The sequence below is a fragment of the Syngnathus scovelli genome, chromosome 17 (genome assembly GCF_024217435.2).
Source record: "Syngnathus scovelli strain Florida chromosome 17, RoL_Ssco_1.2, whole genome shotgun sequence".
In the NCBI taxonomy this organism is placed as follows: Eukaryota; Metazoa; Chordata; class Actinopteri; order Syngnathiformes; family Syngnathidae; genus Syngnathus; species Syngnathus scovelli.
Window position 1 is genome coordinate 10,404,052 of NC_090863.1, and position 26,932 is coordinate 10,430,983.

A 26,932-nucleotide genomic window follows, 5' to 3' on the forward strand; every position below is an offset into this window, starting at 1 on the left:
ATCAGTCAAGCAATAAGATTTAATTGCGTGGTGGAAATGCACTGCACCTCAAGGCGTTGATTTCATTACAGTATTTGCAGAGAACGGCAAAGGTGCAAGTAATTCAGGCCACGCAAGCTTGCTGCTTAATTTGCTGCTTGTTTTTAATTAACTTCTACAAAATGACCAGAAAATGTATACATTTAAAAAATAGGTGCATCTTGAGGTATTTGTGCAATTTATAGTCTTGTAGAATGTTTTGGAGAAAACCATTTGTGGCTACATTTGGTGAAATAAGTACATAAACTAAGATAATATGATAATTAAGTTGACATGAAGAATATTCATGTTAAAAAAATATCTAAAGAACACTGCATGCAAATACTGTACAGTTCTTGAAAAAAAGCAAAATATGTTACTGTTACTCTACCGTGCGGAGTAGTGCAGAAGTTCCATTCCTGGCAGAGATCAGATAAAGTTGGCGATCAGACTTGTCTCCCACTGCTTGTTGATCCTAATCTTGCCGAGTCCAGTCTGCACAAAATGTTCAGAATAATTTTGGAGAACTATTGCTTCTAAAATCTTAACATAAAATGCACACAGCTATTCAAGAGCTTCTCCCTTCCTGCTTAGATTTGTACTGTTGTTACCTTTAAGCGTCTTCTACATATGACTTTCATGGGGGAGTCTAAATCTGTGCACACACAGCCGTAGGAAGGGAATCGAGGTTTGAAGGTGAGATATCAGCCGCGAAGATTTGTTAGACAGCTAAGAATGAGGCCACAAAGGAAAAAAACAAATTCAACCAGATATTATGCTGTGCACTGACAAATTTTAAAAGTGAAGGAGAAAACCAGGGATTGACTAAGGTGTATCTAACTAATAATAAAAATTTGCACTTAAATGAGTTAGTGCTTTGTATAACTAAATACTGGTGTGATAAGAATTAATTTAGTTTAAAAATAAAAATAATTTAATTTCTTGATATTGTATTAAGTTTATTCTTATTTCAAAAATTAATAATAAAATTTCAAGATGAGATGTATTCTCTGAGCACCTGTTAACCCTCATCCATCACGAAAGCTGGCAGCTGTTGTTTCTCAATCAGGGACAAACAATCCAGACAAGAATTTCACACGGTTAACTTTGTCCTCAAGGCCAAAGGAAAAAGAACAATGCTATGACGACAGAATGAGATAAAGGGTGTACACCTCTCAGGGATCAGCAGTTGTGCGAGTGAAGTCACTCCATGACCTTAGGCCTCACTCAACGACAGCTGCAACAATTCAGTCTCACAAGTGTGTCACCTTCGTGACTGACCTTTCAGTAAACGTTTTGGATGAGGCGACTCCAGCTGAATGTTTGGAATCTCATTTCCTGGAAGGTCTTGGATTCAATAATAAAAAATAAAAAAAAAGATAAATTAAAATGGCAAACACCTCAAACAAAAATGAATTAATTTAATTAAGCATTAAATCAATCAATGTATCTGATTTACCAGCGCTTGTCTGATGCATAAATTGGGCTAATTCAGTTTTTGACTAGATTTTTAACAGAATTAAAGATGGCTGTCTTGAGCTTTGTTATAGTTTTGCTGCGTTATTGGATTAAACATACCGTACATATCTCATTTTCCCCTGGCAGTTTTTTTTTTTTAGTTTTTCCTTGCCCTTTTGGGAGCTTAAGATCAGGGGATGCTTTGAGAATAATTGTCAATTTTTGTCTATGTGAAGCCCTTTGAGACTGCTTGTGATTTAGGGCTATACAAATAAACTTGACTTGACTTGTATAAATAAGTAAACCCAGATTGTGTTGTTTAATAATTTTATGCCACACCTACGTAGAGTATCATAGTCTTGATGGTGCCACGTAGGATGCATGGTAGTCACCTATGAATATATTTGTGTTCTGTTAATGCAGTAAATGATGTCAAGCCGGTCTATGATTGCCACCTCACCTCTCTCCCTCCCCAGTGAAAGCAACGAATAGCAGCAGAGCATCCCGCCCAATTAAGAGAAAGCTTTTTATATTGTGCAACCTTTCTCCAAAATTGTACCCCATATTTGGCAGACAAACAACCTTTATTAGCGCAGGGGTGACAGCTGTAAAGTACAGTACATGCCTCCTCGCTTCACTTAGCCAACAGGTAAGCGAAGAATCTTAACTAGTACTAATATTTTTCACATATTACTGTGCTCTTCATAACATTAGTTGGTTGGTTTTGTTCATTAGGTTGTTATATTAAACACAATTCCTGTCTTCAAGCAAAGCACCTAAGGTAAGGGTGATTTATCTTTTTTAACATATATTTTACATGAAATATTATTGATACTATGTAAAGTTGAGCAATCAAATAAGTAATTGAAACTTTTAGGCATGTGTGTTGTATTTATTTGATTTGAATCTCACTTCTTAAGGCATGGTGTGTGATTACTTTTAAATTGACAAATTCTGATTATCATGACAGTTTGTATATATTTGTTGAATTAAACATTATATCTATACATATTGTATTATTTATACCCATATTAATGTTAAATAGGTTAAAATGGGCGACGCTGCTATGAGAGAGTTTGGGTCAGCTGCTCCTTATTTGAGAAAGTCAGACAAGGAGCGCTTGGAGGCTCAGACTCGTCTATTTGACATGAAGAAGGAATGTTTTGTTCCTGACCCGGAGGTTGAGTTCGTCAAGGCATCTATTAAGAGTCGAGATGGCGACAAGGTCACTGTTGAGACCGAGTTTGGAAAGGTATTTCCTGTAAAGTCATTTTGCTCAGAAAGTATCACAGGTTTTGGTATTACATCTGAATTGACACTTATCTGTCTCCAGACTGTGACAGTGAAGGAAATTGACGTACATCCTCAGAACCCGCCAAAGTTTGATAAAATTGAAGACATGGCCATGTTCACGTTTCTCCACGAGCCCGCTGTGCTGTTTAACCTCAAAGAGCGTTACGCGGCATGGATGATCTATGTAAGATGATGATATTCATTTTCCTGTTTTTCTTGATGTTACGCAATTTAAAAGGTTTTTTTTTTTTTTTTGTTAGACCTACTCCGGGCTGTTCTGTGTGACTGTCAACCCCTACAAGGCGCTGCCAGTCTACAACCAAGAAGTGGTTGTTGCCTACAGAGGAAAGAAGAGGAGTGAAGCTCCTCCTCACATCTTCTCCATCTCTGACAACGCCTACCAGTACATGCTGGCAGGTACAAAATCTACATTTCAAGCACTAATGTAAAAGCCATGAATGAAAGGAAGCTTTTTGATTTACAGACAGGGAAAACCAGTCCATTCTTATCACGTAAGTCACAGAAAATGCATTTCTTAAGCACTAGTTAAAAAGTTTTTTTTTTTTTTTAACTGATGATGTCACGATTGAACTCAGTGGAGAATCCGGTGCTGGAAAGACTGTCAACACCAAGAGAGTAATACAATACTTTGCCAGCATTGCCGCGGCTCCAAGTGGAAAGAAAGATGCAGCTGCTGAGAAGAAGGTTAGTGTGACATGTTCTTTTTTTAATTAACTAAAAACTTAACTATATATAGTTATGAAACAATGTCTGACTTGATTTATGGATACCAAGGTACTCGTCTTATCTGATAACTTAGGGTACCCTGGAGGATCAAATCATCCAGGCAAACCCGGCTCTGGAAGCTTTTGGAAATGCCAAGACCATTCGAAATGACAACTCGTCCAGATTTGTGAGTGGTTGTGCAATGTCATTTCTCAAAACAAGAGACTTAATGGTTCTTTTCGATGTAGGGTAAATTCATCCGAATTCATTTTGACAACCGAGGAAAGCTGGCCTCTGCTGATATCGAAACTTGTGAGTGGAACAATTTACAACAACAAATTACTGTATCACAATAACACTCAATTATTATTATTACTATTAGACCTTTTGGAAAAGTCTCGTGTGACCTACCAACTCAAAGCTGAAAGAGACTACCATATTTTCTACCAGATCTTGTCTCAGGTGAAACCTGAACTTCTGGGTCAGTAACAAATTACAGAGAATAAAACAGTTTGACATTATTATAGGAGCACTGTAATAAATATGATGGTTTCTGTGCGATATCATTTTAGAAATGTTGCTCATCACCAACAACCCCTACGACTATGCATTCATCTCCCAAGGAGAGACAACTGTCGCTTCCATCAATGATGCTGAGGAACTCATGGCCACTGATGTGGGCTGAATTTTTAAATTCACAGTATGAGACCAAATAAGCAGAAAAAAAATCACAGCCCTTTTCTTCTCTGCTCACCAGGATGCATTTGATGTGCTGGGCTTCACCCAAGAAGAGAAGAATAGTATTTATAAGCTAACAGGTGCCATTATGCATTATGGTAACATGAAGTTTAAACAGAAGCAACGAGAAGAGCAGGCAGAGGCTGATGGCACTGAAGGTGAGCGTATTAGAAAAAAAAAATCTTTGATCAGCATTGTGAGGCAGTGGCTGCTTTATTGATGACCATTAAATTCTCTGACCCAGATGCTGACAAAGTTGCTTATCTAATGGGCCTGAATTCTGCTGACCTCATCAAAGGTCTCTGTCATCCAAGAGTTAAAGTAGGAAACGAGTGGGTCACTAAGGGACAAAATGTCGCCCAGGTAAAGTGTTTTTTGTCATGTTTTGCTTTTTTAAATCTTACTTTCAAGATAAATTCTTACTTTACTTTTAGGTGTACTATGCTGTTGGTGCACTGTCAAAGTCAGTGTATGAAAAAATGTTTCTGTGGATGGTGATGAGGATTAACCAATCGCTCGACACCAAGCAGCCTCGCCAGTACTTCATTGGAGTTCTGGATATTGCTGGATTTGAGATCTTTGATGTGAGCTTTGTCTTGAATTGTTTTGTACAAAGATGACATTCGGTTACATTTTTATTCGCTTTCTATTTCAGTTCAACACCTTCGAGCAGCTTTGCATCAACTTCACCAATGAAAAACTGCAACAGTTTTTCAACCATCACATGTTTGTGCTGGAGCAAGAAGAATACAAAAAAGAAGGCATTGAATGGACCTTTATAGATTTTGGTATGGATTTGCAGGCCTGTATTGACCTGATTGAAAAGGTGAGAGACACTTTTCTGAGAAGCTATAACTGATCAGACATTGAAATCTAAAATGTAATGATCTCCTCAGCCCATGGGTATCATGTCCATCCTTGAAGAGGAGTGCATGTTCCCTAAAGCCAGCGATGCAACCTTTAAAGCTAAGCTCTACGACAACCACCTAGGGAAATCCAGCAACTTCCAGAAACCCAGAATAGTCAAAGGGAAACCAGAGGCCCATTTTGCCCTGATGCACTATGCTGGCACTGTTGATTACAATATCAACAACTGGCTGGTGAAGAACAAGGATCCTCTAAATGAAACTGTTGTTGGCCTTTACCAGAAATCAACCGTTAAGATGCTGGCTTTCCTCTTTGCAAATTATGCAGGATCGGACTCAGGTTTGTATTTTATAAACTTGTTGCTTGTTGTTCGATCAGTCAATGGATTAGATCATTTTATCTCAAATAAAATGATCAATAACACCATCATATCTTATTCCCCTCAAGAACCTGCCACTAAGGGTAAAGGTACCAAGAAGAAAGGTTCATCCTTTCAAACAGTATCTGCCTTACATAGGGTAAGATAATCTTACAATCTACCTTCTGCAGTATTTAAATTCTATGAACAATTGATGACAATATGTTTTCTGAACTCATAGGAGAATCTGAACAAGCTGATGACCAACCTGAGGTCCACTCACCCGCACTTTGTACGTTGCATCATCCCCAATGAGACCAAGACTCCTGGAGCCATGGAGAACCCTCTGGTGATGCACCAGCTGCGTTGTAACGGTGTGCTGGAAGGCATCCGAATCTGCAGGAAGGGCTTCCCCAACAGGATCCTCTATGGAGATTTCAAACAGAGGTATTGTTAATAGCAAAATAAAGAGTCTACATAATGGCTTCATCCGTTCTCATAAATGTAATACTCTTTGCAGACACATTCACGCAAAATATATCATTTTAACTTAGACTCCATTTCTTTTAAGGTACCGCATCCTAAATCCAAGTTCTATCCCAGAGGGACAGTTCATTGATAACAAGAAAGCAGCTGAGAAATTGTTAGGCTCTTTGGACATCGATCATAACCAGTACAAACTGGGGCACACCAAGGTAAAATTAAAGTTTACTCATGGCATACACGTAATAAAACTGCAGATGTTTTTATGTTTTGTTTTTATTAGGTGTTCTTCAAAGCAGGGCTCCTTGGTTTGCTTGAAGAGATGCGAGATGATCGATTAGCTCTGATAATTACCCGAATCCAGGCAAGGTCACGTGGTGTTCTGGCGAGAATTGAATTCCAGAAAATTGTTGAACGCAGGTATGTGCTATTCAGGTCTGACAAAGTTTCCATCTGCGTGGGTATAGATGAGTGATTCAGAACAAAACCACTTTGATTGCTCTGTCTGCCATATTGTAATAAATCATTGTCACAGGGATGCACTACTTGTTATCCAATGGAACATCCGTGCCTTCATGGGGGTCAAAAATTGGCCCTGGATGAAGATGTTCTTTAAGATCAAACCCCTTCTGAAGTCAGCAGAGACTGAGAAGGAAATGGCCAACATGAAGGAAGAATTTACCAAATTAAAAGAGGCTTTTGCAAAATCAGAAGCACGGAAAAAAGAACTGGAAGAGAAAATGGTCTCACTTCTCCAAGAGAAAAATGACCTACAGATACAAGTTCAAGCTGTATGTTCAAAATCTATCATCAAAATAACAGATTTAGAATTCATGTGCAAAGTGTTCAAACTAATCAATTTTGTGTCTTTTGTAAAAGGAGCAAGATAATCTTTGTGATGCTGAAGAAAGATGTGAGGGGCTGATTAAGAGCAAGATTCAGCTGGAGGCAAAAATTAAAGAATTATTAGAAAGACTAGAAGATGAGGAGGAGATGAATGCCGATCTAACATCCAAGAAGCGAAAATTGGAAGATGAGTCCTCTGAGCTCAAGAAGGACATTGATGACTTAGAATTAACCCTTGCTAAAGTGGAGAAGGAGAAACATGCCACTGAAAACAAGGTACAACCTCGACGGTCCATGTCCGGAAGACTATCATGAATCAACTAAAAATATATTTCTATGAACAGGTGAAGAACCTGACTGAGGAAATGGCTGCTTTGGATGAAATCATCGCCAAGCTGACCAAAGAGAAGAAAGCCTTACAAGAAGCTCATCAACAAACACTGGATGACCTTCAGAGTGAAGAAGACAAAGTCAACACTCTTACCAAGGCCAAGTCGAAACTAGAGCAGCAAGTGGATGATGTGAGATTCAACATGAAATGTAATTCAATAATCAGTGCTAACTAATCAAATTAATTGTGAATACTTGCCAACAGCTAGAAGGATCCCTGGAGCAAGAGAAAAAAGTGCGAATGGACCTTGAAAGGGCAAAGCGAAAGCTTGAAGGGGACTTAAAATTAACTCAAGAGAGTCTTATGGACCTAGAAAATGACAAGCAACAACTTGAAGAGAGGCTGAAAAAGTAAGAGGTTCCAGGTTTAAAAAAAAACACACACACAATTATGTTTTAAATATTGTGACGGAAATATGTTTATGTCCACTCACAGGAAAGATTTCGAAATTAATCAATTTCTCAGCAAAATAGAGGATGAGCAAGCCATGAGTTCACAGCTCCAGAAAAAATTGAAGGAGTTGCAGGTACAATTGGCCTTTTGATCAATATTTGTTGTTGTATTAATTAAAATATGTTGTCTGCTGAACAACTCAATCATATTTTGGGTCTTGAGCTTAAACATCCGGTTTGGCACTTGACTTCACACGCATATAGGCCCGCATAGAAGAGCTGGAGGAAGAGCTCGAGGCAGAGCGAGCTGCTCGAGCCAAGGTGGAAAAGCAGAGGGCAGACTTGGCCAGAGAGCTGGAGGAAATCAGTGAGAGGCTAGAGGAGGCCGGTGGAGCAACATCTGCCCAGATTGAGATGAACAAGAAGAGGGAGGCTGAGTTCCAGAAACTCCGCCGAGACCTGGAAGAGGCCACGCTGCAGCACGAAGCTACTGCGGCCACCCTGAGAAAGAAACAAGCTGACAGTGTGGCTGACTTGGGGGAGCAGATTGACAACCTACAGAGAGTCAAGCAGAAACTGGAGAAGGAGAAGAGCGAACTCAGACTGGAATTGGATGATGTCGTCTCCAATATGGAACACATTGTCAAGTCTAAGGTACTGTAATTAATATGACAGGTTAGCCATTGTTGTTTTGCTCACTTTGAATCACCTATTTCAATTCCTTTTTCTGTAATCTGTTGTTCTCAGAGTCATTTGGAGAAAATGTGCAGGTCTCTGGAAGACCAGATGAGTGAATATAAATCAAAAGCAGAAGAAGGACAGCGTACCATCAATGACTTCACCATGCACAAAGCCAAACTTCAAACTGAAAATGGTATTTTCTATTATAATCAAATGTACTGACAAAAACACGAATCATTGCTCTGTGAAAATTAGGTGAACTTGCAAGGCAACTTGAGGAGAAGGATTCCTTGGTGTCACAACTCTCGAGAGGAAAGCAGTCCTACACTCAACAAATTGAAGACCTTAAAAGGCAACTGGAAGAGGAAGTCAAGGTCGCTCTGTGATGAGAATAATAATATACATTACGTGAAGCACAGCCAACTGTACGTATTTCATTTTAGGCCAAGAACGCATTAGCCCATGCTGTGCAGTCTTCTCGCCACGACTGCGACCTGCTCAGAGAGCAGTATGAGGAAGAACAAGAGGCCAAGGCCGAATTGCAGCGTGGCATGTCCAAGGCCAACTCTGAGGTGGCTCAGTGGAGGACCAAGTATGAAACTGATGCCATCCAGAAAACTGAAGAACTGGAGGAGGCTAAGTAAGAAAAAATATATGTTAACAACAAGTTTCGTAGCAAAATAAAAATAAATCATCATAATACAGGAAGAAGCTGGCCCAGCGTCTGCAGGATGCCGAGGAAGCTGTAGAAGCAGTGAATGCCAAATGTTCCTCTCTGGAGAAAACAAAACACCGACTGCAAAATGAGATTGAAGACCTCATGGTGGATGTGGAGAGATCAAATGCTGCTGCTGCTGCTCTGGACAAGAAGCAAAGAAACTTCGACAAGGTACCAAAGCAAGATGTGCTATCAGAGGAATTTTAACAAGAATAAAATGCTAATTTTAATAAGCATTTTAACATGACTAAAATCTCAAAAAGATGATATTTGCATGCCTTGAATAAACACATAACTAAAACCTGATCTATCAGGTCTTGGCAGAGTGGAAACAGAAGTACGAAGAGTCTCAAACAGAGTTAGAAAGTTCTCAAAAGGATGCAAGATCTCTGAGCACAGAGCTTTTCAAACTCAAAAACTCCTACGAAGAATCCCTCGAGAACCTAGAGACTCTGAAGAGAGAAAATAAGAATTTGCAAGGTCAGTTAACACAAATTCTGTACCTCAAATTGTTTTAAATATTTTCAGAAAATATTCATGTACAGTTTATTTCTTTTCAATGCAAAGAGGAAATATCTGACCTCACTGAACAAATCAGTGAGGGTGGAAAGAGCATCCATGAGCTTGAGAAGATTCGAAAGCAGTTGGAACAGGAGAAGTCTGACATCCAAACTGCTCTGGAAGAAGCAGAGGTAGGCTGTGTAATTTTTTTTTTTTTTCAAATGCATCATGAATAGATTAAGCAGGTCCAACAACACCACAATATTTGATCTTTATAGGCCACATTGGAGCATGAGGAAGGAAAAATTCTCAGGGTCCAGCTTGAATTCACTCAAGTGAAGGCTGAAATTGAGCGCAAGCTGGCTGAGAAAGATGAAGAGCTGGAGCAAGCAAAGAGAAACCAACAGAGGGTCGTGGACAACCTTCAGAGCGCCCTTGAGGCTGAGACCCGAAGCAGGAACGAGGCCCTTCGTTTGAAGAAGAAGATGGAGGGAGACCTCAATGAAATGGAGATCCAACTAAGTCAAGCCAACCGGCAGGCAGCCGAAGCTCAGAAGCAACTCAAATCTGTTCATGCGCATCTGAAGGTTTGAACTGACCGAAGAAAAAGCCCTCCTGACTCCCCTTCAAAAACACACCTTAACATTTGGGTTTCCATTTTTAAGGATTCCCAACTCCAACTTGATGAGTCTCTTCGTGCCAATGATGATCTTAAAGAGAACATTGCCATTGTGGAGAGACGGAACAACCTGATGCAGACCGAGCTGGAGGAACTGAGGGCTGCTCTCGAGCAAGCTGAGAGAAGTCGCAAACTTGCTGAGCAAGAGTTGCTAGATGTTAGCGAAAGGGTGCAGCTGCTGCACTCACAAGTGAGAACAACATGTGACATCTACAAATCTACCACCTTTCTTTTCGCGACTAAATAATTACTTTTATATATTTTTTTGTTGATTTAGAACACTGCTCTGATAAACCAAAAGAAAAAATTGGAAGCAGATACCTCCCAGCTTCAGACGGAAGTAGAAGATGCCGTCCAGGAATGCAGGAATGCTGAGGAGAAGGCCAAGAAGGCCATCACCGATGCGGCCATGATGGCAGAAGAGCTGAAGAAAGAGCAGGACACCAGTGCTCACCTGGAGCGTATGAAGAAGAACATGGAGCAAACCATCAAAGACCTTCAGCACCGACTGGATGAAGCTGAACAAATTGCAATGAAGGGAGGGAAAAAGCAAATACAGAAGCTTGAGACTCGGGTGAGTATACCACACAATTTGTTCACAATTATTACCTCAATATCTGGATTCATTCAAATGTCAGGAAATTTAGAGATGATTGGGTTTTATGATGATTCCATTTTGTAGGTAAAGGAACTTGAAAATGAGGTGGACATTGAACAGAAAAAGGCTAATGAAGCTGTCAAGGGTGTTAGGAAGTATGAAAGACGCATTAAAGAACTTACATACCAGGTAACTAACCAAACATTTTGAAAGTTGTCAAGTAAATAAATCTGAATATGAATAAAAATACTGTTTCTAAACAGACAGAAGAAGACAAAAAAAATTTAGTACGCCTTCAAGATCTGGTGGATAAACTTCAACTTAAGATCAAAGCCTACAAGAGAACAACTGAGGATGCAGTAAGTACAACAAAGTCAGTTTTAACAAAATTTAAAGACAATTTAAACAAAAGAAACACAATTATGAGTATAATCTTGTCATATTTTCTAGGAGGAACAAGCCAACATCAACCTCACCAAGTTCCGTAAGATTCAACATGAGCTTGATGAAGCTGAGGAGAGAGCTGACATCGCCGAGTCTCAAGTCAACAAGTTACGTGCCAAGAGTCGGGACGCTGGGTCAAAGGTTAGTAGATTTAAGTCATACTCTAAGCGACCCATCTTTTTGATTTTGCACGTTTGATTTCAAAGCTGTACGAGTATATTATATTGATCAAATTATTAGTTAGCAGATATTTAAACTTGCACCGCACTCATTTATGAAGCATTCTTGTCTCTTTGTTTTTACAGAAAGCTTTTGATCGAGAGTGACCCCAACCGCATGATGGATCTTCTGCCGTTTTGTTTCTGATGTTTTAAATGTTATGTAATTGTCTCCATAAGCATGTTTTTGGTCAGTAGAATAAATTGGAGTGTGCATCTAAAATATCTTGTTGTTTTTTTATTTACAGAGTTTACAATTAATGGATATCATGTTTAACTGACCTACTTGGTTGAATAAAAGTTAAATAAAAATGAAAATTGTAGTGATGCCACCATATACTACGTAAGCAAGGAATAATTTGGATTGTTCAGCTAACTGCTTGGATGGAATTTAAGTGTTGACTATGAGCATTTAATTACACTGGTGAAGTCATTTCACAAAATATTTTAATGAGAGATTTAATTAAAACCATGTATCATTTCTCTCAACTTAATATTTTGCCATTTTGTGTTGGTCTATACATCAATCTGCCTCCATTTTCATGTACAACATAATGTAAAATTGGAATATTGATTTATGTACTTGCTGAAATAATCAAATCAAATCTGAACATTATATCCAGTAAACATTTACCCTACTTTTATTCCAAGAGTGCCACCTTGAGGTTTCATTAAAATACAGTATTAATATACCATAGCCTTAAAGGAAATACATGAAAATGTTTTTGAAAACCTGAATATTTAAAAATACATATCTGCAATGTATTGATGAAAACTATTGAATTAAGATACAAAACTAAAAGATCTTTTGCCTGTTTTTCCCCCCCAATTCACGCCCAGGTATGAATAATACAAAGTTGCACGAGAACACATCTTTAACAAATATCATTATACACCATATTTTGATGCCAAACATTTAACGATATTTTTCTGGTGTAAAACATTTAATCTCTGAACATTTAATGAAAATTCAGTTGATGTTGCAAAATTCAATCAGCAGAGGGCACTTGCTAACTTGATTAGTTGCTAGGTGTGAAATCACTAATGAGTTGATTTCTGTTTAGTTTTCTGAATAAAAGCTATAAAAACTAAAAATACTCACCTTTAGATCAATGGTGAGTATCTTTATCTGTTTGGATCATCGTCTTCTCAAGAGTGCTGAAAGGAAGAGATACGGACTTGAAATAACAAATTTGGTCAAAATAACATCAAATATTCCACATTATCATCCTAGCAAAATGATCTTTTAATTGAATTACCTTAACCATATGTTTGCTTCTCCTGGTCTGCATTTCCTCGACAGATATCTTGAGTCCACACCGAGGTCCGTGGACTAAGCAAGGGGGAAGGAAAAGACAAGACAAAATAAAGATCAAGTCCAGTGAGCCTCCACCTGAATTCAACACCCCCTTGAAAGCCACATTTCACAATTGTAAAGAACAAATACTATTAATAGCTTCATGGGTTCGTGTTTCATACTCAAGTGAGACAAGGTGCTTCACACCTTCTTTTATGTGCTCATTATAAAACTCAAACTTAGAAGTACTGGTGACAGCTGGGTATGAGACCTTGGGTGGAAGGCAACAAGTGCTAAAGTTTGGATACAGGCTAAGACTGACAGCATTTTTGTTTTATTACAAAGGTTATCAAATTCAAGCATTTAAAGATGCAAAGATGGTCCTGAAACGGAAAGCAGCTGATGGTGCAAATGTTCAGTGTGGATTTCACTTCCTGGTTGCCATTTTTCTCCATTAGTTGCTCTGACAAATGAGCTCTCATATTTGAAAATACCAGAATGTGTGTGTGTATATTATGTGGTGTGATTCTTTTCTTCCGATCAAACACAATGTACATTGTCATTTATGGCAGTCACCTGTCATTGTGAATCAGAGGAGCAATTAAAATACATCGAGTCAACGTGTGTCCCCAAGCTGTCCTCTGAATTTACAATTTCCCAGGGGTAGCAAAGAGCAATGTAACAAGTTATCTTGGTACTCAAACGTACAATGTTGTGGCAACGGCTCATGCACTCTGCTGCTTTTGCATAGAAGCTAGCAGTGAAGGTCAAAGTGAATTCAATTTTATTCAGTTATAAATTATATATATTTTTTGTATTTTTTATTTATTGTAAAGGCACTATATTTATTTCTTCCCTTTTTTATGTTTAGAATTTTGTCTGGAAAACTTAAATGTGCTGGCTCTTAATAGACACGAGCATGGACATTGACTTTATATCACTCCAGTTGCAACGGCACACCCCTCCCCCCAAAAAAAACAATGTGCATAACAATTTTTCAGGAAAGTCTATGAACCAAATTTGAAAAAGGTTCCTTAAATGGTTTTGCCGGTTAAAAAAAAAAAAAAAATTCACATTGGCAGATCCATGCTTTCATATACCTGACTTATTGTGTGGCGATATGGAGGTCCAGCTCATCAGTATTGGTACCCTTCATTTTTTGCATACACTGCCAGAAAGGTCTATTTTTGTTTCTTCTGTCCAGTAACCATTTCCCTGTAGGATTGTGATCTGTCCAGATACTCCTTGGCAAACCGTAGTTGTTCCTTTTTATATGCTTGCCTCAAGATTGGTGTCTTCCATGGCCTTTGCCCATGACGCACTGTACGGCATATGGTACAAGTTAAAACCATGATCCCAGACTTTTCCAGGTTAGCCTTCAGGTCTTTGGATGTTTGACATAAAAGTCGAGACGTTAAAGTCACCGACAATTTAGAATAAGAAATTCTCATTTGTAAGTTCCCATACTGATTTACAGGACAGTGTGCCAATATTAGTGACACAGCCAGCACACTTTGAGTTTTCTATTTTTCCCTGCCATTGTTTGAATGGGGTGTTTATCTTTTCTATTTCATAAAAAACACAAGTTCTCTAGAGAAAAGAAAATGTTTCACTTATTTCCCCCCCCCCCCCCCCCCCCCCAGAAGATATTGCACATTATGTTCTGAGTTCTGATTGATTAGCTGTAACCCCGGGCAGAGAAACTGCTCCTCAAAATTAGAATATCAAGGGAACTCATTGATTGACTCCTCAAAGAATAAAAAAAGGTTTTTAGCCTAAGGGTGTTTATAGGCATTACCATAAAATACATCCAGAAATATTTTGTGCAAAGAAAGTCAAAAGTGTCAAGATACAATAGATTGGACTGGTCTTCTTCTACTAATGTACAGTAACAGTATATGAAGTGAAATGGAAATGACAATGCCTAAAAAAAAAAAAAAAAAAAAAAAAAACAATCGAACAATTTTAAGAGCCCTGGGGCCGAGGGTATAGATCTACAGTAACTAAATCGTGATGAGTGATCATAAAGAGATGTCACAGCTGTGACCTTGGCCCTGTCTTGTCTTTTTGAAGGCAGCAGCTGCAACTCTCGAGTCTCCCTCTCGAAATGTATTTCACACCATATCACTTGACAGACTATTGTTGATCTTGATGTGTTTGGGGTCTCATAAAATCTGGTTGCTTACAAGCCCATAAATACTTAATTTAGAATCAGAATAGGCCCAATGTCTGTACAACATAATTAGACAAATTATCATCAATGAAATAAATGCCGTACATTGATTACAAGTCAAGCAGTTTGTTTTCTGAGGATATGTAACACAAAATATCAATTAGTAATTAAACAATATATTTAAAAAAAAACAAGTAAAGACAAACGCAATATAAGAAAAATCACAATAGGAATACGCTGTTTCAATTGGCATCCTACAATAAAACTGCTATTATTAGTTGCTATAGTACTTCTGCTGCTCCCCACCTACAACCACCCCTTCCTACGTCGTGTCCAATCTCGCTTATTGTTCTTTTGTGGACAAGGTGATAGCAACAAATAGCAGCACTAGACTCGACCCAATTTGGGGGATGTCTTTTTTCTGATATGCAAATTGAAAGCCATCCATCTCATATCCATCACCTTATTTGGCTGAGTAACAACCTTTATTAATGGAGAGGACACCTGGCATCAGCTACCACAACCATTATTCCGTTTGACAGAGTTTGACAGCTTAAGGTAAGCACAACGATATTCACTACATTATTTACATTAGCTTAACATGGATTTGTTCTCCAATTAACTTTTTTTGTTGACCTTGTCTATAGTAGATCATAATGGATGAGACATTCAAATTTTCTAATAGTAGACTAATAGACTAATTGTTTGTTACAATGTAAATATTGTAAAAATATACATATTTTTAACATAAATAAACACATAATTTACTTAAAATGTGGAGTGAAAGGCAACTGGAACATGGTTGTGTTCAAACATTCCATTGTCTCTTGACAGAAGACATAAAAAGGAGCAAAATGGGTGATGCAGCAATGGCAGAGTTTGGGGCAGCTGCCCCTTTTCTTAGAAAGTCAGACAAGGAGCGTTTGGAAGCCCAAACTCGACAATTTGATATGAAGAAGGAATGCTTCGTTCCAGACCCTGAAGTTGAGTACGTCAAGGCATCTGTTACAAGTCGAGATGGTGACAAAGTTACTGCTCATACTGAGTTTGGAAAGGTATATTTTTATTAGTCTTTTAGTTGAGACCCAAAAAACGACATGCTTTCATTTTATGAGTGCATTATTTATTTCTACAGACTGTGACAGTGAAGGAGATTGACGTACATCCTCAGAACCCGCCAAAGTTTGATAAAATTGAAGACATGGCCATGTTCACTTTTCTCCACGAGCCCGCTGTGCTGTTTAACCTCAAAGAGCGTTACGCGGCATGGATGATCTATGTAAGATGATGATATTAATTTTCCTGTCATTTCTTGATGTCACGCAATTTAAAAGTTTTTTTTTTTTTTGTTAGACCTACTCCGGGCTGTTCTGTGTGACCGTCAACCCCTACAAGGCGCTGCCAGTCTACAACCAAGAAGTGGTTGTTGCCTACAGAGGAAAGAAGAGGAGTGAAGCTCCTCCTCACATCTTCTCCATCTCTGACAACGCTTACCAGTACATGCTGGCAGGTACAAAATCTACATTTCAAGCAAGTAAAAGCCATGAATGAAAGGAAGCTTTTTGATTTACAGACAGGGAAAACCAGTCCGTTCTTATCACGTAAGTCACAGAAAATGCATTTCTTAAGCACTAGTTAAAAAGTTTTTTTTTTTTAACTGATGATGTCACGATTTAACTCAGTGGAGAATCCGGTGCTGGAAAGACTGTCAACACCAAGAGAGTAATACAATACTTTGCCAGCATTGCTGCAGTTCCAAGTGGAAAGAAAGATGCAGCAGCTGAGAAAAAGGTGACACATAACTGCATATTTTTCCTGAAAAGTGTGACTGAATTACAAACGATGTGACCTGAGTGGTGTTTGAATTTTCGGTTTCACCAAATTTAAAATAATCACAGCCATGTTTATTTCCCCACACACCTTGTCCAAAAGAAAGCAACTTACATATTTTGCCTTCAGGGTACCCTGGAGGATCAAATCATCCAGGCGAACCCTGCTCTGGAGGCCTTCGGTAATGCTAAGACAATCAGAAATGATAATTCTTCGAGATTTGTGAGTATGTTCATTCATTGAGGCAAATTTAGAAATGCTACATTATCAAAATGAATGTTCAACACTTTGTATTTCAGGGAAAATTCATCAGAATTCATTTCGACAATCGGGGAAAGTTGGCGTCTGCTGATATTGAGACCTGTAAGTGAAGCATTACCTTTCCACATATTTTAATAATAATAATAATAAGTGTTGCGTGATACAACTTGAGTAAGGCAAGTAATATAAAATGATCAGACATCCTGAATTAACCTAATTTATTGTACATGGAAACTGTACATACTGGAAGAACATGCAAATATCTCTGAAATGATTTGTATTTACCTGCAAGCAATGACCTTCTTGTTTTGCGCAACAATGCTAACTTATTTTTGCTATTTTTATGTTTAAATGTTAAACATACATTAATATTCCATATGTATATATTAAACAGATCTTCTGGAAAAGTCTCGTGTGACCTACCAGCTCAAAGCTGAAAGGGACTATCATATTTTCTACCAAATTTTGTCTCAGGTGAAACCTGAACTTCTTGGTAAGTAATCATAAGCAAATGATATTTTAGCAGCTGGGATTATTACAAAATCAATAACTATTTTAAAAATTTGGTGTAACATAATTTTAGAAATGTTGCTGATCACCAACAACCCCTACGACTACGCCTTCATCTCCCAAGGAGAGACAACTGTAGCCTCCATCAATGACTCTGAGGAGCTTATGGCAACTGATGTGAGGGGGGAAAAAAGCCGTATACTTTCAAATCCAATAGTTTAATCAATGTTCTGATTGTTTCATTTTTAAATTTTTAATTTTCAGGAGGCCTTTGACGTCCTTGGCTTCACTCAAGAAGAGAAGAACAGCATTTATAAGCTAACAGGTGCCATTATGCACTACGGTAACATGAAGTTTAAACAGAAGCAGCGAGAAGAGCAGGCAGAAGCGGACGGTACTGAAGGTAAGCTATTATTTGCCCACTTTTCCTTAACAAATATATAAAAAAAATATATATATACCAACATGGTGTTATGGTCAAACTCAGTCAAGCTTCTCCAAGACATCTAGTGAAGGGTCTGGTTTATGTGGAGAAAAAATATTTCTCTTGGTCTTTACCATGCACTTGTGTAACGTCCTCGAGCTTATCCCAGATATCAAAGCAATAACAGAAACAACTGAAATAAAGATGCTCAATAAAGACAGGTGGTATGAAAATATTCTCCCTACAGTTGCTGACAAAGTTGCTTATCTGATGGGCCTGAACTCTGCTGACCTCATCAAAGGTCTTTGTCATCCAAGAGTTAAAGTAGGAAATGAGTGGGTTACCAAAGGACAAAGTGTCGCCCAGGTATGTATTTGTGGGGAATCTTTTGAGGAAAAAAATAGAATAAGTATTAGAAATGTATCAATTATTTTCTAGGTTTACTATGCTATTGGTGCACTGGCCAAGTCAGTGTATGAGAAGATGTTTCTGTGGATGGTGGTCCGTATCAACCAATCGCTGGACACCAAGCAGCCTCGTCAATACTTCATTGGTGTTTTGGATATCGCTGGATTTGAGATCTTTGATGTGAGCTGTGGTAGTAAAATCAGATTTCAGCTCTGCAGATAATAGGACAGAGTTGAAAATGAAAAAACCTTTCCACTTCCAATTACAGTTCAACACCTTCGAGCAGCTTTGTATCAACTTCACCAATGAAAAACTGCAACAGTTTTTCAACCATCACATGTTTGTGCTGGAGCAAGAAGAATACAAAAAAGAAGGCATTGAATGGACTTTCATAGATTTTGGAATGGACTTGCAGGCCTGTATTGACCTAATTGAAAAGGTGAGAGACACTTTTCTGAGAGGCTATGATTGAGCAGACATAACATTGAAATCTAAAATGTAACGTTCTCCTCAGCCCATGGGTATCATGTCCATCCTTGAAGAGGAGTGTATGTTCCCCAAAGCCAGTGACACCACCTTTAAAGCTAAGCTATATGACAACCATCTAGGAAAATCCAACAACTTCCAGAAGCCCAGAGTCGTCAAAGGGAGACCAGAGGCTCATTTTTCCCTGGTCCACTACGCTGGCACCGTTGATTACAATATCAACAACTGGCTTGTAAAGAACAAGGACCCCCTAAATGAGACTGTTGTTGGACTTTTCCAGAAATCTAACCTCAAACTATTATCAATTCTTTTCGCTGGGTATGCAGGAGCTGATTCTGGTATGTTGAGCTTTAAAAAAATTGTCTTTGTGAATAAAGTGTTTCAGAAATACAAACCTTGAACGTGATTGCTTCCAGTGCAATGTGTTTTACAATTCACTTTTGTTCATTTAGATTCTGGCAAGGGAAAAGGTGCCAAGAAGAAAGGTTCCTCATTCCAGACGGTGTCTGCTTTACATAGGGTAAGACTTTTCCCTACTTTTTTTTTTTTTTAAATAGTCAAAACTATGAAAGGCTCACTGATTGCATAGCAACATTAAAGAAAACAGCAACACACAATGCTTATAATTCTTGATTACTCTCATTGACAAATTGACAAATTATCACAGGTAAAATCAGGGAACCTTTATCCAAGATGGTTGCATAATCATTATCATCATCATGATAAAACCATTTAAGTTTGTGGCACTTAAGGACACTACAGAGATATATATTATATACTCTTACACAAAAACCCAATACCTCAAAGCACCTCCACATCTAAGAAAATGGTTTATAGAATTCACATAAATCAAATTGATGAAACCTTGCAGGAGAATCTGAACAAGCTGATGACCAACCTGAGGTCTACTCACCCCCACTTTGTACGCTGCCTCATCCCCAATGAGACCAAGACTCCTGGAGCCATGGAGAACCCTCTAGTGATGCACCAGCTGCGTTGTAACGGTGTGCTGGAAGGCATCCGAATCTGCAGGAAGGGCTTCCCCAACAGGATCCTCTATGGAGATTTCAAACAGAGGTTTGTCTGAGTGAATTGTCCATTCAAAGCACATGTTGACTGAATCAACTAGATACTTTCAAATTAAAAATGTTCCATTTCCATAAAGATACCGTATTCTGAACCCCAATGCAATTCCGGAAGGACAGTTCATTGACAACAAGAAGGCTGCAGAGAAACTTTTAGGTTCTCTGGATATTGACCACAGTCAGTACAGGCTTGGACACACCAAGGTCTGCAACTGATACTTTGAGAATATTATTTTTATATACTAATTGTTGCCAATAATAAATAATGCTCTCCAACAGGTGTTCTTCAAAGCAGGACTGCTGGGTCAGCTTGAAGAGATGCGAGATGACCGATTAGCACTGATTATCACTGGTATCCAAGCCCGATCAAGGGGTCTTCTTGCGAGAATTGAATTCCAGAAGATTGTTGAACGAAGGTAACAAAGCCAAACTCTAGTAAACATAGTTTATGCATCCTTGGCTTACCGAATACTCTAAATTGGATTTACGGAGGCAGTCAAAATTATTCAACCATCATTGTACAGAATATTTCTTTCCAATATTTCCTAAAAATACATACTTTGCAAATCACCAACAAAGCAAGAAGAATATCTACATCAAAACAACTAATATTATAAGTGGTAATTATTTTGTTTTAAATGTAACCATGTTTAAAATTGTTGTCAACAGAGATGCATTACTTGTGATCCAGTGGAACATCCGTGCCTTCATGGGGGTGAAGAATTGGCCCTGGATGAAAATGTTCTTCAAGATTAAACCTCTCCTTAAGTCGGCAGAGACTGAGAAGGAAATGGCCAATATGAAGGAAGAGTTTACCAAACTAAAAGAGGCTTATGCAAAATCAGAAGCCCGGAAAAAGGAACTGGAAGAAAAAATGGTCACTCTTCTCCAAGAGAAAAATGACTTACAGCTTCAAGTTCAGGCTGTATGTCTATCATAAGCAATACCAATAATTTTTAAGACCAAAACAAACCTCCCAACTCATCATTATGTGTATTTCTTGATAACAGGAGCAAGATAACCTTGGTGATGCTGAGGAAAGATGTGAGGGATTGATTAAAAGCAAAATCCAGATGGAGGCAAAAAACAAGGAGTTAACCGAACGACTGGAAGATGAGGAGGAGATGAATGCTGAATTAACATCTAAGAAACGTAAATTGGAGGATGAGTGCTCTGAGCTAAAGAAAGACATTGACGACTTAGAATTAACCCTTGCTAAGGTGGAGAAGGAGAAACATGCCACTGAAAACAAGGTATAACCCAGATACTCCGTGTCCTGAAAACAATCATGTATGAGCTTAAAATATATTTCTACGACTAGGTGAAGAACCTGACTGAGGAAATGGCTGCTTTGGATGAAATCATCGCCAAGCTGACCAAAGAGAAGAAAGCCTTGCAAGAAGCTCATCAGCAAACACTGGATGACCTTCAGAGTGAAGAAGACAAAGTCAACACTCTTACCAAGGCCAAGTCGAAACTAGAGCAGCAAGTGGATGATGTGAGATTCAACATGAAATGTAAATCAATAATCAATGCTAACTAATCAAACTAATTGTGAATACTTGCCAACAGCTGGAAGGATCCCTGGAGCAAGAGAAGAAAGTGCGAATGGACCTTGAAAGGGCAAAGCGAAAGCTTGAAGGGGACTTAAAATTAGCTCAAGAGAGTCTTATGGACCTGGAGAATGACAAGCAACAACTTGAAGAGCGACTGAAAAAGTAAGAGGTTACAGGTTTAAAAAAACCCACACAATTATATTTTACATTTTGTGACTGAAATATGTTTATGTCCACTCACAGGAAAGATTTCGAAATTAATCAGTTTCTCAGCAAAATAGAGGATGAGCAAGCCATGAGTTCACAACTCCAGAAAAAATTGAAGGAGTTGCAGGTAACATCATAATTTCCTTCACTAAACGTCAAATACATCAAATCGTAAGGACCTCAATTTATAGTAGCCTATCAGAACTTAGGTTTGAGAGCCAAAAAGACCAAGGGTCAGTTTTGACTGGGTTGCTGCCAATTCACAATTGGCCTTTTGTATTATAATTTGTTGTCTGCTGAAGAACACAATCATATTCTGGGTCTTGTGCTTAAACATTTTTGCACGGTTTTGCACGTGACTTCACATGCGTATAGGCCCGCATCGAAGAGCTCGAGGAAGAGCTCGAGGCAGAGCGAGCTGCTCGAGCCAAGGTGGAAAAGCAGAGAGCAGACTTGGCCAGAGAGCTTGAGGAAATCAGTGAGAGGCTAGAGGAGGCCGGTGGAGCAACATCTGCCCAGATTGAGATGAACAAGAAGAGGGAGGCTGAGTTCCAGAAACTTCGTCGAGACCTGGAAGAGGCCACGCTGCAGCATGAAGCTACTGCGGCCACCCTGAGAAAGAAACAAGCTGACAGTGTGGCTGACTTGGGGGAGCAGATTGACAACCTACAGAGAGTCAAGCAGAAACTGGAGAAGGAGAAGAGCGAACTCAGACTGGAACTGGATGATGTCGTCTCCAATATGGAACACATTGTCAAGTCTAAGGTACTGTAATTAATATGACAGGTTAGCCATTGTTGTTTTGCTCACTTTGAATCACCTATTTCAATTCCTTTTTCTGTAATCTGTTGTTTTCAGAGTCATTTGGAGAAAATGTGCAGGTCTCTGGAAGACCAGATGAGTGAATATAAATCAAAAGCAGAAGAGGGACAGCGTACCATCAATGACTTCACCATGCACAAAGCCAAACTTCAAACTGAAAATGGTATTTTCTATTATAATCAAATGTACTGACAAGAACACGAATCATTGCTCTGTGAAAATTAGGTGAACTTGCAAGGCAACTTGAAGAGAAGGATTCCTTGGTGTCACAACTCACTAGAGGAAAGCAGTCCTACACTCAACAAATTGAAGACCTTAAAAGGCAACTGGAAGAGGAAGTCAAGGTAGCTTTGGGATGAGAATAATAATATACATTACGTGAAACACAGCCAACTGTACGTATTTCATTTTAGGCCAAGAACGCATTAGCCCATGCTGTGCAGTCTTCTCGCCACGACTGCGACCTGCTCAGAGAGCAGTATGAGGAAGAACAAGAGGCCAAGGCTGAATTGCAGCGTGGTATGTCCAAGAGCAATGCTGAGGTGGCTCAGTGGAGGACCAAGTATGAAACTGATGCCATCCAGAGGACTGAAGAATTGGAAGATGCTAAGTGAGTTAACGCCACAACTGTATATCCAACAGTGACACAGAGAGTGTCACAGTAGACTAAGGACCTTGGATCAAAATGCAGGAAGAAGCTGGCTCAGCGTCTGCAGGATGCAGAGGAAGCTGTGGAAGCAGTCAATGCTAAATGTTCCTCTCTGGAGAAGACCAAACACAGACTGCAGAATGAAATTGAAGATCTCATGGTGGATGTTGAGAGGTCAAATGCTGCTGCTGCTGCTCTGGATAAGAAGCAAAGAAACTTTGATAAGGTTGAACTAATTTCATACTGACTGCCAATGACCGATTATATTTTATTCTAGGTACACAATTCAAAATATTTAAAAAAATACGGACTGCCTTTCAGATCTTGGCGGAGTGGAAGCAGAAATATGAAGAGTCTCAAACAGAGTTGGAAAGCTCTCAAAAGGAGGCAAGGACTTTAAGCACAGAGCTTTTCAAACTCAAGAATTCCTACGAAGAATCTCTCGAGCACCTTGAGACTATGAAGAGAGAAAATAAGAACCTACAAGGTCAGTTAGCAATCATTCATTCCAATATTCCATAAACATCAATATCACTTGAAATTACAATGGGTTTCATTTGAATGCAAAGAGGAAATTTCTGACCTCACTGAACAAATCAGTGAGGGCGGAAAGAGCATCCATGAGCTTGAGAAGATTCGAAAGCAGTTGGAACAGGAGAAGTCTGACATCCAAACTGCTCTGGAAGAAGCAGAGGTAAGTTGTGTAAAAAAATAAATAAAAAAAATCAATTCAACATGAATAGATTAAGCAGTTGCAGCAACACCACAATATTTGATCTTTATAGGCCACATTGGAGCATGAGGAAGGAAAGATTCTCAGAGCCCAGCTTGAGTTCAATCAAGTGAAGGCTGAAATTGAGCGCAAGCTGGCTGAGAAAGATGAAGAGCTGGAGCAAGCAAAGAGAAACCAACAGAGGATCGTGGACAACCTTCAGAGCGCCCTTGAGGCTGAGACCCGAAGCAGGAACGAGGCCCTTCGTTTGAAGAAGAAGATGGAGGGAGACCTCAATGAAATGGAGATCCAACTAAGTCAAGCCAACCGGCAGGCAGCCGAGGCGCAGAAGCAACTCAAATCTGTTCATGCCCATCTGAAGGTTTGAACTGATTGAAGAAAAAGCTCTCCTGATTCCCCTTCAAAAACACACTTTAACATTTGGGTTTCCATTTTCAAGGATTCCCAACTCCAACTTGATGAGTCTCTTCGTGCCAATGATGATCTTAAAGAGAACATCGCCATAGTGGAGAGACGGAACAACTTGATGCAGGCCGAGCTGGAGGAACTGAGGGCTGCTCTCGAGCAAGCTGAGAGAAGTCGCAAACTTGCTGAGCAAGAATTGCTGGAAGTTAGCGAGAGGGTGCAGCTGCTGCACTCACAGGTAAAAATGCATTCATGCAAATTGATCTCAGTTAAAGGTTGGTGAGCCAATATGTATTTCTCCCCGATTTATTCAGAACACCAGCCTGCTAAACCAGAAGAAGAAACTGGAAGCTGACACATCCCAACTTCAGAGTGAGGTTGAAGATGCAGTTCAGGAGTGCAGAAATGCTGAGGAGAAGGCCAAGAAGGCCATCACCGATGCAGCCATGATGGCAGAAGAGCTGAAGAAAGAGCAGGACACCAGTGCTCACCTGGAGCGTATGAAGAAGAACATGGAGCAAACCATCAAAGACCTGCAGCACCGTCTGGACGAAGCGGAACAAATTGCAATGAAGGGCGGGAGGAAGCAAATACAGAAGCTCGAGGCCCGGGTGGGTGCTACTAAATCATGCAACAATAAAATGCTGACCACATCAGAAATATATCGTGGATACAAAAGATCTAAGACTCCAAATAATCAAAAAACTATTTGTTTTCCTCCAAACAGATTAAAGATCTGGAAAGTGAAGTGGAAATCGAACAAAGAAAGTCCAGCGATGCTATCAAGGGAGTGCGAAAGTACGAGAGACGCATCAAGGAGCTAACCTACCAAGTAAGATTAAATTAGTTACAAAAATAACACATTTTTTTCATTTAATATTTTTATTTTATGTAATTATTACTATATTTATTTTTATTTCAGACAGAAGAGGATCGTAAAAATTTAGTTCGTCTGCAAGACCTCGTGGATAAACTCCAGTTGAAAGTGAAATCATACAAGAGGAATGCTGAGGAGGCTGTAAGCACTCATAATATACTTTTGTGAAATATACTTATGTGAAAATATTTATAATATTGTGTTTATAGGAGGAGCAAGCCAACAGCAACATGATCAAGTTCCGTAAGATTCAACATGAGCTTGATGAAGCAGAGGAGAGAGCTGACATTGCTGAGTCTCAGGTCAACAAGTTGCGAGCCAAGAGTCGGGATGTTGGCCCAAAGGTCAGTTTGGCATATTTTGTTCATGTGTTAAATATAACAAATACATCTTGTGGATATTTTTATAATCCGGCCATGCAATGAAACAAAATATTTTAATAGCTACCAACTGTTGCCAAAGTGGACATGGATGATTTTGTTGCACATTCAATTTCTGCTAAATTTAGCAAAAATCAAGACATCACTAATTATTTGGGATAATTCCATGTTCATCATCATCAAGCAATTGTTTGGTTTTTAACAATCATGGTAAAACAACTTTATACAATTACAGAGCGTACAGTATAACATAATACAGATCATTCTTGACCAAATGAAATGTCTAAATCAAACAACTTAGACAATATGATTGACAAAATTTACTCAACAAATTTCAACTCTGAGAAAATTGTCACACTCACATTCTTTCTGTTATTAAAGAAAGGACAGAATGAAGAATGAAGCTCCTGGATCATCATTTTGCCCCTGAGTTACCTGTGGCCTGACTGTTGGTGATTCCACAAGTGTGTTAATCAGTAGAATAAAGTAATCTGCATCTCACACTGTCCTTTGCCTTTTTATTTCCAATTCTCCCAACATAATAACATAATAGCTGCAAAAAATATATCTGCTTAAAGCTCCTAGATACTCAGTTTTGCATGTTTTTAGCAATTATCGTCAAACATGTATTATGTACGTATTTAATTAAAAAAGAATCTCTGAATCTCACAGAGTCTTAAAGGTTGTAAGAAAGAGATACACATTTTGGTTAGTGTTGAGATTTACTATTTCAAATAGATAAAAATGAAAACAAGACAATTAAAAAGTATGAATAGCTTATATGTAACAGGTTCCACCAATCATCTCTAATAAGACTGCACAGAGATTATCGGAATCTCAGAAATCTTGTCATTAATGACTTAAATCAAATATAGCCATATGTTTTAAAAAGAATAATAGAAATTATTATTGTTTTCTCGCAATCGACATTCAAAAGAGTACGTTAATATTAAAATGCATTGAATTAGATTTGTGATCTCGATATAAATATTAGAGATGCAATATGAATATTAGAGATGTGACAAGAAAAATGTGGAAAAACAACTTCTTTACATCCTGAATTGTTTTGGAGCAATGTTATATATGTCTTACCTTGATGTTGTTTCTCCGTTATGCTCCATGCTCATTGCACTTTCCCTCAGCAGAAGAGTTCTTCTGACTGTTTAAGATCCCACTTCATTGTCTGAATGGACGCTGGTATAAAGGACAAGCTAAGAAAAGGACATATGGAGGCAAGGTCCAATACTCAACACCTCCTCAAGTGACATTTGTAAATAAGCATTCTAATAATAGCGGCTTCGTCTGACAGATCTCAAACTCAAGACACAGTGTCTCACTCCTTGCCTTTGTGCACATGCATGCATGAGATTGCACAAGGATACAAGGACAGTGGACAGCTGAGAATGGCACATTTAATGAG

The 26,932-nt window shown here is 38.8% G+C and overlaps 2 protein-coding genes and 1 long non-coding RNA gene across 3 annotated transcripts; 2 read left to right on the forward strand and 1 right to left on the reverse strand.

Annotated features, from left to right (window-relative positions):
- Positions 1-225: 225 nt before the first annotated feature.
- Positions 226-19,838, reverse strand: LOC125985092 (uncharacterized). Its single transcript, XR_007487216.2, has 5 exons — positions 19,712-19,838; positions 12,669-12,742; positions 12,512-12,567; positions 5,742-5,884; positions 226-513 (listed from the first exon to the last, which is right to left on the reverse strand). It is a non-coding gene; the product is annotated as an uncharacterized lncRNA (long non-coding RNA).
- LOC125985051 (myosin-7) lies at positions 2,500-11,723 on the forward strand. The gene is made up of 37 exons (XM_049747500.2): positions 2,500-2,728; positions 2,810-2,953; positions 3,030-3,186; positions 3,254-3,281; positions 3,366-3,474; positions 3,590-3,682; positions 3,744-3,807; positions 3,878-3,976; positions 4,068-4,171; positions 4,253-4,391; positions 4,478-4,596; positions 4,668-4,817; positions 4,889-5,059; positions 5,130-5,439; positions 5,548-5,618; positions 5,700-5,905; positions 6,030-6,153; positions 6,225-6,361; positions 6,477-6,732; positions 6,821-7,063; positions 7,132-7,308; positions 7,383-7,528; positions 7,614-7,704; positions 7,835-8,224; positions 8,318-8,444; positions 8,507-8,625; positions 8,695-8,891; positions 8,957-9,140; positions 9,284-9,449; positions 9,537-9,661; positions 9,749-10,057; positions 10,136-10,339; positions 10,427-10,723; positions 10,832-10,936; positions 11,011-11,106; positions 11,198-11,332; positions 11,497-11,723. The coding sequence occupies exons 1-37, from the start codon at positions 2,528-2,530 to the stop codon at positions 11,515-11,517; spliced, it is 5,814 nt and encodes a 1,937-aa protein (XP_049603457.1). The 5' UTR covers positions 2,500-2,527; the 3' UTR covers positions 11,518-11,723.
- LOC125985052 (myosin-7) lies at positions 15,286-26,013 on the forward strand. Its single transcript, XM_068648710.1, has 38 exons — positions 15,286-15,437; positions 15,714-15,934; positions 16,015-16,158; positions 16,233-16,389; positions 16,453-16,480; positions 16,562-16,670; positions 16,839-16,931; positions 17,009-17,072; positions 17,365-17,463; positions 17,554-17,657; positions 17,745-17,883; positions 18,152-18,270; positions 18,343-18,492; positions 18,581-18,751; positions 18,827-19,136; positions 19,251-19,318; positions 19,670-19,875; positions 19,964-20,087; positions 20,163-20,299; positions 20,553-20,808; positions 20,894-21,136; positions 21,205-21,381; positions 21,456-21,601; positions 21,683-21,773; positions 22,022-22,411; positions 22,505-22,631; positions 22,694-22,812; positions 22,882-23,078; positions 23,160-23,343; positions 23,439-23,604; positions 23,687-23,811; positions 23,903-24,211; positions 24,290-24,493; positions 24,570-24,866; positions 24,983-25,087; positions 25,178-25,273; positions 25,342-25,476; positions 25,894-26,013. The coding sequence occupies exons 2-38, from the start codon at positions 15,734-15,736 to the stop codon at positions 25,912-25,914; spliced, it is 5,811 nt and encodes a 1,936-aa protein (XP_068504811.1). The 5' UTR covers positions 15,286-15,437; positions 15,714-15,733; the 3' UTR covers positions 25,915-26,013.
- Positions 26,014-26,932: the final 919 nt, after the last annotated feature.